Genomic DNA, 17,042 nt, shown 5'->3' with positions numbered 1-17,042 from the left:
ATTATTTGCAAACCAGACTTTAAGTCAATTAAGCTGGTTAGACATCTTAATAAATTTGGCGTTGTAGCATGTTTGCGTTATTACAAAACTAATTCAAATTATCACATTCTTAGTTATAAAGCCAGTATATATAATTATGGATTATTATTTTATTTGATATTAGTCATGACACATGGGTTGCATGGGAATGTTGTAACCTAATGTATTTCTCTATTAAGAAATAAATGAATTATCAAATCTTATTTGATGTCACATACTATATGGATTATATATCTAGTATAAGCATATATTTTAAATTCTTATTCATAATGCAAAAGTTTTTGGGGTTGTTTTTAGTATTTTTTTTTCTTAATTTTATACTAATTTTATGGCCTAGTTTTCCGGCAGTGGTTTTTTGAAATCTTCTTTTAAAAAAAAAATCCACTGGTAAAGAAATTATAATATGGGGTTGTTTTTAGTATTTTTTCCACTTAATTTTATATTAATTTTACGGCCTAGTTTTTCAGATGGTGTTTTTTTTAAATCTTATTTTACAAAAAGGAATACTGGCAAAAAACTTTATATGTTAAATATAAATGTTATATATTAATTTTAATATATAACATTAATTTTATGTTATATATTAATTTTAATTTACATAATTTTTTTATAATATAATTGCAATAGACTTAATTCTTTAAGATTTAATATAAATGTGATAGGTGTATTTGTATCGTATTGATTAGTAGTGAACTTGTTTAATATTGATAGGTGAGTATGATTATTTTTTAAAACTCTATCTTTCCTATAAATATATGAACACTGATTATTTTTTGAAATTCTATCTTTCATATAAATATATAAATAGTAAAATATCAAATTGTATTTAATGAAACATTTAAATAAAATACATTATAAGTCATTGCAATAAGTTTTTATTTAATTTGGATAGTGATGGATATAAATAGTACAGTATCAAATTGTATGTAATGAAACATTTAAATAAGATACATTATAAATTATTACAATAAATTTTTATTTCATTTGGATAGTGATTTTTCCTTAAAAATTTACTGAAATTCTAATATATATAACTTTAACTTGTAAACCTAAACTAATTGAGAGATTCTAACTACTCAAAGCTATTCCATATAACATATATCTATTTTTCATAACTAGTAAAGCTATTCCATATCAATTATATTTAAGTTAGTGTTAACGACATGTTAAGACAAAAGCAGAGTTTTTTTCACATTTGTATTAAAAATATTTTTAAAATATAAAATAATGGTGTAGTTATTTTTATTCTAGTTATAGAGTTATTTTTATTGTTGGTTAAGAGTTATTTTGTGGAATTAAAGAAAAAGTTCACAGCCTTTAAAAATATCTGTCAAAAGCCTACCCCTTACACACCATGAACTGATTAAAAACCTGCATCTGACCACTAGCTAACTATTCTAGGATAAATTTCTCAGTGTAATTAGATAGAATGCTAAACTAATAATAAATTTTAACCCTAACCAGAATAAAATATACACATTATTATGGCATCACAGAACCAAAAACGGAATTACCGTCAAATTGGCCAAAGTCTCCGAGTTTTATTTATTCAGATCAAAATGACGAAGATAAAACAATGAAATCGTAATTAGTGTCAAATTGGCCAAAGTAGCCGAGTTTATTTATTCACCTCAAAATGACGAACATACAACATCCACTGGTTCAATGACAGAACCGGGAAATAAACAATAATCCGTAAATGGCTCTCCATATTAGAAACAAAATTAACAAAACAAGGAATCGTATGTGATTATCTGCAATAAACGGTGAAACCAGATCAAGTCATCGATCCTGAAAGCTTCTCTTCAAGTTCAGTACGTTCATCACAGTCGGCGGGGTAATGAAATCTTGGCCAACTGACTGAATAATTTCCCTTGATCTTCTCAGCATCGTCTCTGCAACTTTAAACACCCCATATCCACCCAAGACCAAAAACTCTCACACGCTTCGCTCTAACATGTCCCGATATCGCTGGAAAGAGTTTTGCTTCTGCAAAAGCATCTGACTGCGAAACCTTTTAATGAAATCCTCCGCCAAAATGTCGATCTCGTCCTCGACAGAGCACGTAGACATTCGCGAGCTCTCAATAGCTGAAACATAATTTCTAGGGTTATCAGAGGGCGACTCTGACTCAAGAATTGCGTGGAATATATGATCCAATCCCTGCTCGCAATGTTGAAGAGCTTCACAAGGCATCTCATCGACGGGCGTCGAAGCATAATACATCGTCAATGACGTATTGTTGTCACTGGAATATTGCCCTTCGCTATCCTCAAGTCCAAACAGAGAATTCATCTTGTGAGAAATTGCAGCGAATATGTTCTTGTTCTTGATGAGGCCGAGAACAACAATCTTGGTCTTCATTGCGTGGGCTGCTTTTCCCTTGACAGCATTTGATTTCGATTTGAGCACAGAGCTCAGGACCGACCACACTTGCCTCGCCACCCATGGGGACCCTCCTATCTTCATATTTCCTGCTGAAATCTACAATTCAGCCCAGTGGTGCATATAGCAGTATAATTGTTGAAAATGTAATTTCAACGCGCTACGTACGCAGCCCAAAACCACCGAACAAAACCATAAAACCGGCCAGGATCATATCGCACCGCCATCCATGAAAAGTGGTTTCCGTATTGTTGAGCTCCGATGCGATTTGGAGGCGACGCGTGTCACCCGCATGACATCAGCAAACGAAACCCATCGGAAGTTAAAGCTCGGTGAAAATCTGCCTTCCGATATCCTCTCCATCGTCCGATCTGGTTGCGTGTTCTCCACCGTTGATCGATTGAAGCTGCATACCAACAAACGTCAAATCAATTCATTGCGTGGATTAAACTTTTGGTTGGCCATACGTCTTAATGAAATGTCATAGTGGTAGGTAGGATATTAAAGTTTTTATATAGAGCTCGTAAGTTTTTTTTATGAAAAGGTATGGGCACGTTTTAATACAAGTCTATGTCTTTTACGGCATGTATTAAAAAAAATGCAAATCGTATGTAATAGGTTTTAGTGTTGACTTTTTTTTCATAATGTATCGCACATGGGAGGATATATGGTGTGTTCACAGTAGCGTAAATATACGAGGGTGCAGTAAAAAGAAAAAACACACAGCAGTGTGTAAAATGTGAAGAACCAGAGGGTGAATGCACGGCAGTGCACAAAATATGTTGTAATGTTTTTGTCTGGAGCATTGTAATACGAAGATCCAGTAAAAACCCAAAAACCATGTGTGGTTTTGGACAAGTAGTGGATAAAGAAAATGGTGGAGCCTAAGTTGTTTTTACACCAGTGAATGTAAACTTTTGTTACAGCAGTAAGTTGTTTTTCACAGTAGTGAATATGAAAATGATTTTACAGTGGTAAATCTTTGTATCAGGTTTTAATGAATAGAATGTTTTTATGGTGGTGATATACTCTGTTTCTCAGTGAATTTTTTTTAAGTCTCTCTGTGCATAAAAGATCCTGGAGTCAAAGAACAGAGCATTGTCTCTGTGTTTAGTTTGAATCTTGGTTTTGGTATTTCCCAGCAAAAATACCCAACAGTGGTATCAGAGAAGGCTCAGGCTCTTTAAAGAGGTTAAAGAAGCTGAAGGGAGAAGGTTGTTGCTGCAGCAAAACCTCTCAGGCAGTTAGAAGACTCAGACAGCTCAGGATTCAGGTATTCTTCAAAAGCATTTCTTTTGTTATTGCAGAAGACAGTTAGTTGTTTTAAAAAAAATACACAGTTAAGGAATGGCTAGCATAAGCATGGGTATGTTTAACACCCAGCTCCCACAGTTTAATGGGAAGAACTATGATTACTGGTCAATAACCATGAGAGCTTTATTTGCCTCTCAAGATTTATGGGAAATAGTTGAGGAAGGTTTTGAAGAACCAGCAGATGAAACTGAGTTCAATGCACTAACTCAGGGAGAGAGAGATCTCCTGAAGAGCAATAGGAAGAAGGATGCAAATGCCATTTTATTGTTGCATCTAGCAGTAGACCAGAGCATATTTCCAAGGATAGCAGCAGCTAAAACATCAAAAGAAGCATGGCAAACCCTCAAGACAGCCTATCAAGGCATGGAGAGAGTGAAGACAGCAAAACTACAATTGCTGAGAAAGGATTTTGAGAACTTGAAAATGAAGGAGTCAGACAACATTGAATCATTCTTCACTCATGTGATTGGTGTAATCACACAAATGAGAACTCATGGAGAAACAATTGAAGATAGAAGAATAGTGGAGAAAATATTGAGGGTCTTACCCTCAAATTTTGATGCCATTGTCACCACCATTGAAGAGACAAAGGATCTCTCAAGATTTTCAGTTGATGAGCTACATGCATCACTGATAACTCATGAGCAGAGGTTGAGTAGGAATGAAAACCCATCCCTTGAGCAAGCCTTTAAGACCCAGATGTCCTTTGGAAGAGGAAGAGGTCAAGGCAGAGGAAACAAAAGAGGAAGAGGCAGAAGCCAGAACAGAGGAGGAAGGAACAGCTCATCAAATGCACAAGGAAGAGGCAGCAATCCAAATCAGAACCAAGGTCAAGGCAGCAGCCAACAAGGAGGACAACATCATGCTCAAGGACAAAGGTATGATAAATCTAATGTTCAATGCTATTATTGCAAAAAGTATGGACATTATGCTAGTGATTGTAGAAAGAAACAACATGATATGAACAGCAGACAAAATGCAAATGTTACAAGAGAAAACAACAGTCAAGACAATGTCCTGTTAGCTTGTAACATGGCTGAAACACATAGTGAGGACATATGGTTTTTAGACTCAGGTTGCAGCAACCATATGACAGGGAATATAGCCCTCTTTTCAGCCTTAAATCAGAATTTGAAATCAGAAGTCACACTAGGAACTGATTGTAAAGTGTCTGTTATGGGAAAAGGGGAGATAAAAATATTTACAAAACAAGGAGAAAGGAAAACCATAGCAGATGTCTACTATGTCCCCAGAATGAGATGTAACCTCTTGAGTGTTGGACAGCTTATTCAAAAGGGTTACAATGTTTACTTTGTAAATGATGTGTGCACCATCAAGGACATACCACCCAGCAAAAGATGCATTGCTGAAGTGAAGATGACAAGGAACAGGATGTTCCCTCTCAGGATCAGGGCAGACTTGAAGAACAAAAGGGAAATGGCAGCAATCACCCAAGAGGCCTTCCAAAGTGTGCCAAAGGATGAGAACTGGTTATGGCACTTGAGATTCGGGCATCTAAATTTTGGAGGCCTAAACTTATTGAGCAAAAAAGGAAGGGTAAAGGGATTACCATTGATAGAGAAACCGGACAGCCTATGTGAAGGCTGCATTTTGGGAAAACAACATAGAGAAAGTTTTCCATCAGGGAAGAGCATAAGGGCAAAGACACCCTTAGAGATTATCCACTCAGATTTGTGTGGACCAATGCAAGCTCCATCATTAGCTGGCAGCCTATATTTCTTGACATTCATTGATGATTTTACAAGAAAGACTTGGATATATTTCCTCAAAAACAAAAGTGAAGTCTTTGAGAAATTCCAAAATTTCAAAGCACTTGTGGAGAACCAAAGCGGGCTGCACATAAAAGTATTGAGAACTGATAGAGGAGGTGAGTATATCTCCAATGAATTCCTTAAGTTTTGTAGAGAAAATGGAATTCATAAACAGTTTACAACACGGTACACCCCACAGCAAAATGGAGTTGCTGAAAGGAAAAACAGAACCATCATGGAGATGGCAAGGAGCATGTTGAAGGCAAAGCATTTTCCAAATGAGTATTGGGCTGAAGCTGTACATTGTGCAGTTTATATATTGAACAGGTGTCCTACAAAAGCAGTGATGAACAAGGTGCCAGAAGAAGCATGGAGTGGGAGAAAGCAAGGAGTCACCCACATGAGAGTTTTTGGGTGTGTGGCCTATGCACACATAACAGATCAGCTAAGGAGGAAGTTGGACAGCAAAGGGGAGAAATGCATCTTCATTGGATACAGTGATGAATCCAAAGCCTACAGGCTGTACATTCCATCTACCAAGAAGTTCTTTGTCAGCAGGGATGTTCAATTCATTGAAGAGGAAGCTTGGGATGGAAGCATAGAGAAAACAATGAATGTCAAAAACTGTTTGTCTCATGATGAAGATGATGAGGAGGTGGCTGAAATGCATCCCCAAACAGCAGCGCCAACACAAGGACAGCAAGGGACACCATTGAGGCCAACACAAGGACAGCAAGGAACACCATTGAGGATCAATGAGAGTGCTTCTCCAAGCACACCACAAGGAGGAAATTCAAGTGCATCTTCAAGCACTTGCACACCAAGTGAACGAGGTAAGAAGTTTAGAAATCTAAGTGACATTTATGATGAAGGGATGAATTCCTTGTTTGCATTGTATTGTCATGTTGATGATCCTATTCATTTCGAGGAAGCAATTAAAGATAGGAAATGGATAAAAGCTATGGATGAGGAGATGAATGCCATAGAGAGAAACAAAACATGGGATTTGGTTGAGCTACCAAAAGGCAAAGAAGTCACTGGTGTGAAATGGGTCTACAAGACCAAAAGCAATGCTGAAGGCAAGATTGAAAGGCACAAGGCAAGGCTGGTTGTCAAAGGGTACAAGCAGCAGTATGGGAGAGATTATGAGGAGACTTTCGCACCGGTTGCAAGGATGGAAACCGTGAGAGCAGTGCTGTCCATAGCAGCACAAAACAAATGGAAAGTCTACCAAATGGATGTGAAATCAGCATTCCTAAATGGAGTGTTAATGGAAGAGGTCTATGTGGAACAGCCTCTCGGATATGAGAAGAAAGGTGAAGAGCACAAAGTGTGCAAGTTGAAGAAAGCTCTTTATGGGCTGAAGCAAGCGCCAAGAGCATGGTACAGCAGGATAGACTCATATCTATTGGATAATGAATTTGACAAATGTGAAGGAGAGCCCACAGTCTACATCAAGGAAAAGGATGGTAAAATTTTAATTGTTGTTTTGTATGTAGATGATGTTATTTTCACTGGAAATGATATTTGTCTTATTGAGAATTTTAAATTAGTCATGAAGGATGAATTTGAAATGACTGACATGGGTTTGTTGAGATACTTCTTAGGCATAGAAGTAGATCAAAATGAAAAAGGGATTTTTATATCTCAAGCAAGATATGTAAATCAAGTTTTGGGCAGATTTAAGATGGAAGAATGCAAGGCAGCAATCACTCCCACAGTAATGGGATTAAAGCTCAGCAGAGAGGACAGCAGCAAGGATTTTGATCCTAGCCTGTACAAAAGCATTGTGGGCAGCCTTATGTATTTAACAGCAACTAGGCCTGATATTATGTATGCTGTTAGTTTGATTTCCAAGTTCATGGAGAGGCCAAAGGAGGCACATTGGCAGGCAGCAAAGAGAATTTTGAGGTATGTCAAAGGTACCAAAATGTTTGGCATATTATATAGTGTCTCAGAAAGTTCAGATTTAATTGGTTACACTGATAGCGATTGGGCTGGAAGTGTAGATGATCGGAAGAGCACTTCCGGTTATGTTTTTAATATGGGTTCAGGAGCCATTTCATGGGCTTCTAAGAAGCAGTCCATTGTAGCATAGTCTACAGCAGAGGCTGAATATGTGGCAGCGACAGCAGCAGCTTGTCAGGCAGTGTGGATGAGAAGAATGTTGAGAAGCTTAGGCCAAGAGCAGGCAAAAGCGACAGTGATATTTTGTGACAATAGCTCAGCTATTGCATTGTCAAAGAATTCAGTGTTTCACAAGAGAACGAAGCACATTGATACAAGGTTTCACTACATCAGAGAATTGGTGAACAATGGAGAAATTGTCCTAGAACACTGCAGGACTCAAGAACAGGTTGCAGACATCTTGACAAAGCCGCTGGATCAGAAAAGCTTTGAATTTTTGAGGAAGTGTTTGGGTATGACCGAATGCCCAGCAGTTGAAATTAAAGGGGAGTGTTGAAAATGTAATTTCAACGCGCTACGTACGCAGCCCAAAACCACCAAACAAAACCATAAAACCGGCCAGGATCATATCGCACCGCCATCCATGAAAAGTGGTTTCCGTATTGTTGAGCTCCGATGCGATTTGGAGGCGACGCGTGTCACCCGCATGACATCAGCAAACGAAACCCATCGGAAGTTAAAGCTCGGTGAAAATCTGCCTTCCGATATCCTCTCCATCGTCCGATCTGGTTGCGTGTTCTCCACCGTTGATCGATTGAAGCTGCATACCAACAAACGTCAAATCAATTCATTGCGTGGATTAAACTTTTGGTTGGCCATATGTCTTAATGAAATGTCATAGTGGTAGGTAGGATATTAAAGTTTTTATATAGAGCTCGTAAGTTTTTTTTTATGAAAAGGTATGGGCACGTTTTAATACAAGTCTATGTCTTTTACGGCATGTATTAAAAAAAATGCAAATCGTATATAATAGGTTTTAGTGTTGACTTTTTTTTCATAATGTATCGCACATGGGAGGATATATGGTGTGTTCACAGTAGCGTAAATATACGAGGGTGCAGTAAAAAGAAAAAACACACAGCAGTGTGTAAAATGTGAAGAACCAGAGGGTAATATGTTGTAATGTTTTTGTCTGGAGCATTGTAATACGAAGATCCAGTAAAAACCGAAAAACCATGTGTGGTTTTGGACAAGTAGTGGATAAAGAAAATGGTGGAGCCTAAGTTGTTTTTACACCAGTGAATGTAAACTTTTGTTACAGCAGTAAATTGTTTTTCACAGCAGTGAATATGAAAATGATTTTACAGTGGTAAATCTTTGTATCAGGTTTTAATGAATAGAATGTTTTTATGGTGGTGATATACTCTGTTTCTCAGTGAATTTTTTTTAAGTCTCTCTGTGCATAAAAGATCCTGGAGTCAAAGAACAAAGCATTGTCTCTGTGTTTAATTTGAATCTTGGTTTTGGTATTTCCCAGCAAAAATACCCAACAATAATCCTGTGGATTATAACAACAATAAGTCTATTGCGTACAGGCCTTACTTTGTCCCAACAGGCAAGCAAGCCGATTTCCTTTCTTCTCCGTATATGTCCTCCCCACCTCTCTATATATAACAACAATTTGCGCAAGCATTCGTCATCACCCTAAAAAGCACAGCACATGCAGAAGCGTGGTGTATAAAGAAAATATAGACAAAGGAGAGTAAAGTTGGTTAGTCTATTCTGAGTCCGCAGTTTCACAAAAACTGGACATTTCAGTACAGGCTGTCGAGTGCCAATAGAGAGATGTAGCAATGGAGGAGGCTGTTTCATAGCTTAAAAAATATTTCTTCTCTTTTCCAACAAAAAAATATCTACGTGTTCCATTAAACAAATTCGCACTATCAAAAGGTAGAAACGATGGAGGGTGGAGAGTGATTCTTGTTTCTGCTTTTCTGTGCTTTCTGAATCCATTTGTTATTTTAAAAATGTCGCATAGTTTTAGCACTTTAGACAATCAAGTTCATAGTTTTAGCACTTTAGACAATCAAGTTCAGTATTTTATTCAGTGCGGGCAGCTTCCGAGAAGCACTTATCGCGTGATACAGTTCAGCCTTCAGAGAACTTATAGGTCATTTGTGTTTTACTGGACTGAAAGTCAAAAGTTGATATTCTTTCCAACATGTTGTTTTATTTTAGCTAATGGATCCATGTGTAGTATGTTTCCAAAGCCTTGAACCGACTTCGACACATAGCCCCCGAGTTTAAGTGAGCGTCCAATTTCGGCTGCCTCCGCTTGTGTAAAATTTGGGTAAAACAAAATTATGTAAGTTAATTTGATATGATTTCAATATGTATATGAAATATAAAATTTGATAAAGTTATATTATATAAAATAATATAATTTTATAATTGTAACATATAAATCTGTGTTTACATAAAATTATTTCTAAATTTATTTAATATTTGTTTTTTGAAATTTCAATAAATATAGTGTTAGAAACTATCCCATGCAAATTTATTTAAAAAGATAATATATTAAATGCTCATGTAGCATTAGCTCTTCAATGTAAGGGGTCTCCTTATCTGGTCATATTATTGTAAAAGGTTTTCTCATGACTCTCTTACACTATTTAGTTAAATTATTTAAGAATAACAATATATATATCGTTAATTAATAGATATATTATTAACTATATTGATAGGAGGTTTATTTCAAAAGATAGTTTATGTAATTTCAATTTAAATAATCTAAATCCATTTTAATATTGGATCTATCAAGCACTCAAAAAAATCAAATATCTTTCTATTCTAAAAGAGATTTGTATTTATGATTTTTCCCTTAAAGACATTTGATCTCACTAGATAATTGGTAGATTTGGAGTTAAGATGGATGTAGGCTGGTTTAATTATTAGTTTTATGTGTGCATAAATTTTTCTTAGTTAAAATGGCTACATTGTAGAAGAATACTATAAGAAAAACCAAGAGTATAAAAACAGGTAATGTTTACATGACATGACAATAACTCTTCCATATTGGACTTGATCTCAACAACAAAGAATGGAGAAATAATTTCAAGAGAGAGATTATTAATGTTTTTTAAGTAGTTGTCTTTAGTAAGACTTTTTGGAAGCTTTTCACGTTGTTTTTTTTTCTAATTTATCTAAAATCCGCTAGAAATTTATTGAAATCACAAGCTTGATGGGTAACCCTTGCACAATCCTAACACCCTAGGGGTTGAAACCATATATACAGTCAAAAAAACCAGTTTAAATAACAGAAATCAAGATTTCACCTCAAATTTTTATCTGGCACCGGCACCAAAAATTCCAGAAAACCGCACTAAAGACAACTCTGTTTTATAATACTTTTAATTAATATATATATTCCAAGAATTATATATCTCTTTCATATTTAGTTGTAAAGTGCACTTGAGCACAATCACTAGATTCATTTCCAATTTTTATGTTTTGGCTATTTAGAAATTTGGGTTAAAAAAAATTATTTCGCAATTATTTTTAATGATTTAAATGTGATTTTGAAAATATAAATTATTCAATCTTATTAAAAAAAAAAATTGTTTCGAAACATTTAGACTCACATTAAAAAAATCCCTCTAACAATGACAGCAATCATTGACAACACTTGTGAGAGAACAAGTTAACCCACGTGCAGTGTAAATCAACTTGCGACCATTGTGGGAGCAAAGCTGTGAGTTAAAGCACACTTTTACCACTTTGGTTTTTAAGATGAGTGAACAACCTCAACACTACATTGCATTGTGCAGAGCACAATTTGGCCCAACGAACAAACTCTAATTTTGAATACGAGTTAGAAATTTTTAAATTTCCATATAGGTAAGAATTTTGTAATTTGAATGTTGAGAGATATGTCTGTAAAAATCACATAAAGAAATTATAAGTTGAGGAGTGTGCTTCATCTTCATGACAAGATGAAGAACCACGTGATGACATTAATAACATTAAATTGAATAGATGAAGAGAGATGTTTTCTAGCCTTTAGAGTATAGCAATTAATTTTGACTAAAGCATTATCATTAATTAATAAATATTTTTTTATTAAAATAAAGTGATAGATGAAAATTATCATCAATTAATAAATATTTTTTTAATTAAAGTAAAGTAAAAGATGGAAATTAGTTGTAAATAAAAAATTAAATTAACTTTATTTTTAGTATTATTTCATCAAAACAAAGGTAAGTATTAACAAGGTCAAACTTAATTATTCTATCCAATAAGATTGAAAAATAATAATAAGAAAATGGAAAAAATAAAAGTAAAATAAATAAATAAACAAAATAAGCTTAAGCCCCTTGTTGGCCATACAAAATCCTTCATCAAGGACTCTACATCATTTGTCAATGAGTTAAAGAGTTTCAAACTTGATCGGGATGACAAGCTTGTGAGCTTCGATGTGGTATCCCTCTACACTAATATCCCTATCAACAAGGCCATCGAAGTCACCAAGCGCATTACAGATCTTGATACGACTAATTTAGTTGGTATTTCTCTTACTTCTACTTTCTTTTCATTCGATGCAAAATTCTATGAGAAAATTTGCAGTGTCGCCATGGGTTGAACACTCTCCCTTGTGGTAGCTAATCTATTCATAGAGGATTTTAAATCGGAGGCCTTACCTTCTTCTCATATTTTGCCGAACATGTTGAAGAGGTTTGTGGATAAAACTTGTGTCATCTCGTCCCATGGTAAGGAAGAGCTGGAACTACTTTTCCTCCTTCTTAACAATCAATCTAGTTCCATATAGTTCGCCATGGAATTTGAAAGTAATGGTAGTCTACCCTTCTTTGACGTGCTCCTCTCAAGGAATGATGATGCCTATTTTTCTCATCAGGTATTTCGTAAGAAAACTCATATGGAATAATATCTTCATGCTACTTCTCATCATTTCCAAGCTCAAAAGCTTGGTGTTTGTAACACATTAGCGACTAGAGCTTTAAAAGTTTATGATGACAACCATATTAATGAAGAGAAAGGACATCTCTTAAGTGTTTTCTTTAATAATGGGTATAGTAGACACCAATATACTAAGGGTTCCCTTAGCGCTGAAAAAGGTCCTAGTGCTAAGAAAGATACCAAGGATTAATTTTCTCCTGTTCATCTTCCTTTTATCCAAGGGACCACTGACAAGATTGCGAGGATCGTGAGGAAGCATAAGGTGGCTTCAAGCTTTAGGCCTTTAAATACCATCCAGAGCTCCCTTAGATCTATAAAAGACTAGTGGAACCCAAGAATATGAAGGGCGTTTATGTTATCCTATGCTCTTGTGGGATTTCCTACGTTGGTAAGACTGGTCGCTCGAATAATCAAAGGATTCGTGAGCATGCCACTGACATCAAGCATGTGAGGACCTTCTCCTCTGCTATAGGAGAGAATGCAAATAAGTCTAGGCATCACATCTACATTGAGAAGGCTTAAGTTGTTGCACGGTTTAGTCACTTCCATCATCATAAATTGAGGAAGGCCTTAGAACTTGAGAAAAGACCCAATAATTTGAATAGAAATGATGGTTGGATTATTAACAGAAGTTGGGTATCTGTCGTGTCCTCCTAGTTTATTAGGTTTCTTTTTGGGATTTATTTTTCTTGTTTATTTTTATATGTAGGTATTGGTGTCATTTTTATAGTATTTTTTGTTGATTTATTCCTCATTAGAGTTTATACTTTTTATTTTTCGTGTTTTGTTAAGTATTTTATCATCCTATTTGTTCTTAACTCCTTTTAGTATTTTTGTTATTTGTTTAATGGGCCCTAACCCCATATTTTATTGTTGACCCTATTTTATTTATTGATTACTTATATATCTATATATATATATATATATATATATATATATATATATATATATATATATTTATTTTTTATTTTTTTTCTTTTGACTTGTGTATATTTTTGTTTTATTTTATTTATTTTCCATTAATTATTAATATTTGTTTTTAATATATTAATAAATTAATATCATAATTTGAATATTATTGTTCAAATATAGTCATTACCTGAAATTATGGTCTCTACATTGTTGTCTATTTAAGCCTTTGTCATGGCTTGTCTCTTCATTTGGTCCTGATAATGAACCACACTTGTTGGTTCGAAATGCGTGAGCCAAAAATTTCTCTTATGTGATTTCTGCTTAGCGATTTTCCTTAATTCATTATCGATCACAAAAGCCCGAGTTCAGAAAATAATAATGATGAGGTCAAAATAAACTATTCTAAACAATAAAACTAGAAATAGTAATAAGAAAATGAAAAAATAAAATAAATAAAATATAAATCAAAATAATAAATTAACTCAAATTTATTATTTGAATAAAAGAAATAATAATAACAATAATAATATGGTAAAAAAATATGAATAGTAAATAAATAAGAAATAAAGGAATACTGTAATGTCCCCAATTAAATTAATTTTGCTAAGATGAATTTCTATTCTTGTAATTGGGTGTTGCGAAATAATTTGGCATGTAAACTTAGATAAAGTGGATAGAGGGAGTCCACACTTAAGTTTTTAAGAGATGGAGGCAATCAACATTAGGGAAAAGGAAAGGTAAAATTGCTAGTGGAATATGTGGCCCACATAAAGTACACACTTGGGGAAGAAGGAATTCAAATTCCTTGAGGCAAATCGAATTGGTGGAGGGACCCACAAGGAATGCATGGCCAACAATGATAAAAGGAAGGAATGAGGGAGCAATAGTCTATTTGAAAATAGAATTTTCCTTCGTTGATAAGCTCAACCAATATTGTGTTTGTTTAGCACATGAGTGTCTCTCAATGAAGATCTCAACCCTTGCTTCAGTGGGCTTTGAGTTCCAGCCCTAGGAGGGAGTTCTAGTTAGTTCAAAGTCATACTAGCAGCAATGAGCCAGGTTACAATAGTAGTAAGTCAAGTTACAACAACAGGGGCAGTAAAAATAAGGAGGTCGAGTTACAATCGAAGGGAAGGTAGCAACATGAGGGTCGAGTTACTACAGCAGGAAAATAACAACTGAGTTCCAGCAGCAGGGTGATTAGCAACCGCGCAGAGCATGGAGAGTAACAGCTACGCAAAGTAGGGAGAGTAACATCAGCGCATGGACTACGCAGACAATGGAGCGAGATTTGGTGGGGCAACATTATTATGGGGATTTTGGAGGTGGGGAGCTGCGAGATCATTTGGAGGGCAATTTGGGGAGTATTTCTAGAGTTTGGAGTGTAGAGATTGATAGGATTAGTTACAATAACAAAATTCGTATTTCGAGGAGAGCCATGTTGTGAAGGGTCAATTTTTGAATTTTTCAACCGAGGGAAACCCTTTCTGGGTTTTTTCTGGATTTTGGGCAAGGATCAAAATCCCAAATTCCTATAATTTTATTGGCACTCTAGAGTGGGAAAATCAGGGGGCGAAGGAAGGCAACAGTGCAGCTTTTGAGCAACAACACAATTTTCTGGAGGAGATGGTTATTGAAGCTGTTGGGCTTTCTTGTACTCATCACCTGGTGATTTTATCTTTCCTTGTCCAAGCCCAGTTGCACTTACTCCAACTCTTTATACCACAAGCTGGTATTATTAATAAGGTCTTGGCAAGTTCTCGGATTTGTAGAAATTTCTAGTTCATGTGTATTTGTTTCTAAATTTTTTTTTGTTCTTGTATTTGCATGTCATTGTTATCATTGTAAAATTTCCATTAGGAACATTAAAATGGTATCATAGCATGATCTTGGCCAGTTGTGGAGCAACCCACAAGATCGTGGAAGATTTGGGCATGTATGTGTTGAAGAAAGTGTAACTAGGTTCGGTCTTCATATTGACTAAGTAGTTATGTAATGAAAAGACAGAGATGATAAAATATATTTTTGTAAAGCTTTCCTCATGGGTTTCATGAGCAAGAAATTTTTATACATCGAATACTTCTTTTTGATGTCTTTAGGGATTCTTCATTTAGTCATAAAAATATTTTAGAGTAATGTATATGAAATATTTCTACACTTGAAAAGAACAATTTATTGAAGTAATTGTATGCTCAAAGACCTTGTCAAGAAGCTCCATAAGAATTTGGCTCAAGTATGATTGAATATGCCCCTTGATGAAGTCGGCCTACCCATAGAATACTAGTTGGCTTAAAAGAGGGAGACAGTCTGTATATAAAGGAGGAATTGTGTCTTTATTTAGAGTAATCAATTCGGTCAAGCTCTGAGATAAAGTGCGAGAAGAAGTTAATGTTTCAGTGCACTATGAAGAGGAAATTCAACAAAGAGAAAATAGAAATATAGTGTAGTAATAATCTTGTTCTAGTTTAGGTCTGTACTGTACTTGTATATCTGAGATAAGTAGAAGTTCACTTTAGTAAAAGGAATAGTAAAGAATCGAAGTTCACTTTAGGAAAAGAATAGTAAATGGTTTTCCATCTAGAGTTGAAAGGAAGTACAAAAAGAAGGACCATACAACAAGAAATAAGGGACTGCAAGGTGTGTAAAAGAGATACAATATCAGTCTCGGTCCTGATCTTAGATATTCCTAGAAGAGACCAGAAAATATACAAAGTATGAAGGAAGGTTTCCATAATAAGGAGGAGAGTTTGACATGATGCATCAAGTGGGTATAGAGAAGGATCAAAATAAATCTAAGAAAGTCTGAAAATAAGCTTATTGTAAAGGGCTATTAGACTAGGGATCAAATTTCCCTAGTCTTGGCACAAAGGAGTGCAGAAAGGAAGATCAACGTAAGGTGACTAAAAGGAGTATTGACAAGATCTTGGAAGCATCCTGAATTTAAATGTCCAGTGTTTGGAATTTTTCTATCAAGGCTTCAATAAGAGAAATTTGTAGAAGGGTTTTCCTCTCTAGGTCAGAGAGGGTTTTCCTTGGCTAAGAGCCAACATCTTGTGTTCTTGTCTCTTGTGTTTTTGGTAACTGTTTGATGAAGTAAGGAAAACACACACTAATAATAAGAAGAATATCAAGATAAGAAAAATTGTAAAAGAACTTCACAAATTGTTATCAAGCCTAGAAGAATCCTACTAATACTAATTGCCTAGATTCTTCAACATGGTATGAGAGCTAAGGTGGAGAAGTCAAAGGAAGGGAAAAAAAAAGAGACATACACGGATCAATCCTCAAGAAGGGCATCAAATTAAGGTTAAGGGTTTAGTAAAGAATAAAGGATCAAGTCTATAACAAGCAATCTACATCATCAAAGAACCTTTTCTCGATGGTCATCATCAAAAAGGTCACCAAGAACCTTATCAATATGACTACAAAACAAGATAACTCGAAGTCAAAGATTATCATCTTGGAGAAGGTTGAATATCCAAGAAGAAATCCTAATCTTCACTATAACAAAAGGAAAACACATTACCTTTCACAGTATCGGTGCTAGTCTCAAAATTTATGTGTCTACAACCCATGTCATACCACTACGATATTAATGACTTAAACAGTCTCGATGATTGGTATTGAACAATGCTTGAAGGCCACAAAGATAATTGCTAATCCTAGTCAACTCAAGCAAGCTTCTACTCCAGCAAGGAGCATTGCAATAAGGTTGCAAACATATAAAGTCACAACATA

The 17,042-nt window shown here is 35.2% G+C and overlaps 1 protein-coding gene across 1 annotated transcript; it reads right to left on the bottom strand.

The window, feature by feature from the left end:
• Positions 1 to 1,977: 1,977 nt before the first annotated feature.
• Positions 1,978 to 3,010, bottom strand: LOC149199941 (uncharacterized). The gene is made up of 3 exons (XM_089400775.1): positions 3,006 to 3,010; positions 2,713 to 2,830; positions 1,978 to 2,523 (listed from the first exon to the last, which is right to left on the bottom strand). The coding sequence occupies exons 1-3, from the start codon at positions 3,008 to 3,010 to the stop codon at positions 1,978 to 1,980; spliced, it is 669 nt and encodes a 222-aa protein (XP_089256901.1).
• Between the last annotated feature and the right edge of the window lie 14,032 nt (positions 3,011 to 17,042).

Source organism: Pinus tabuliformis, chromosome 2_1 (genome assembly GCF_031772625.1).
Source record: "Pinus tabuliformis cultivar Carrire ecotype Pingquan chromosome 2_1, CPIR1, whole genome shotgun sequence".
Lineage (NCBI taxonomy): Eukaryota > Viridiplantae > Streptophyta > Pinopsida > Pinales > Pinaceae > Pinus > Pinus tabuliformis.
This window is presented reverse-complemented; position numbering and strand designations above follow the sequence as displayed.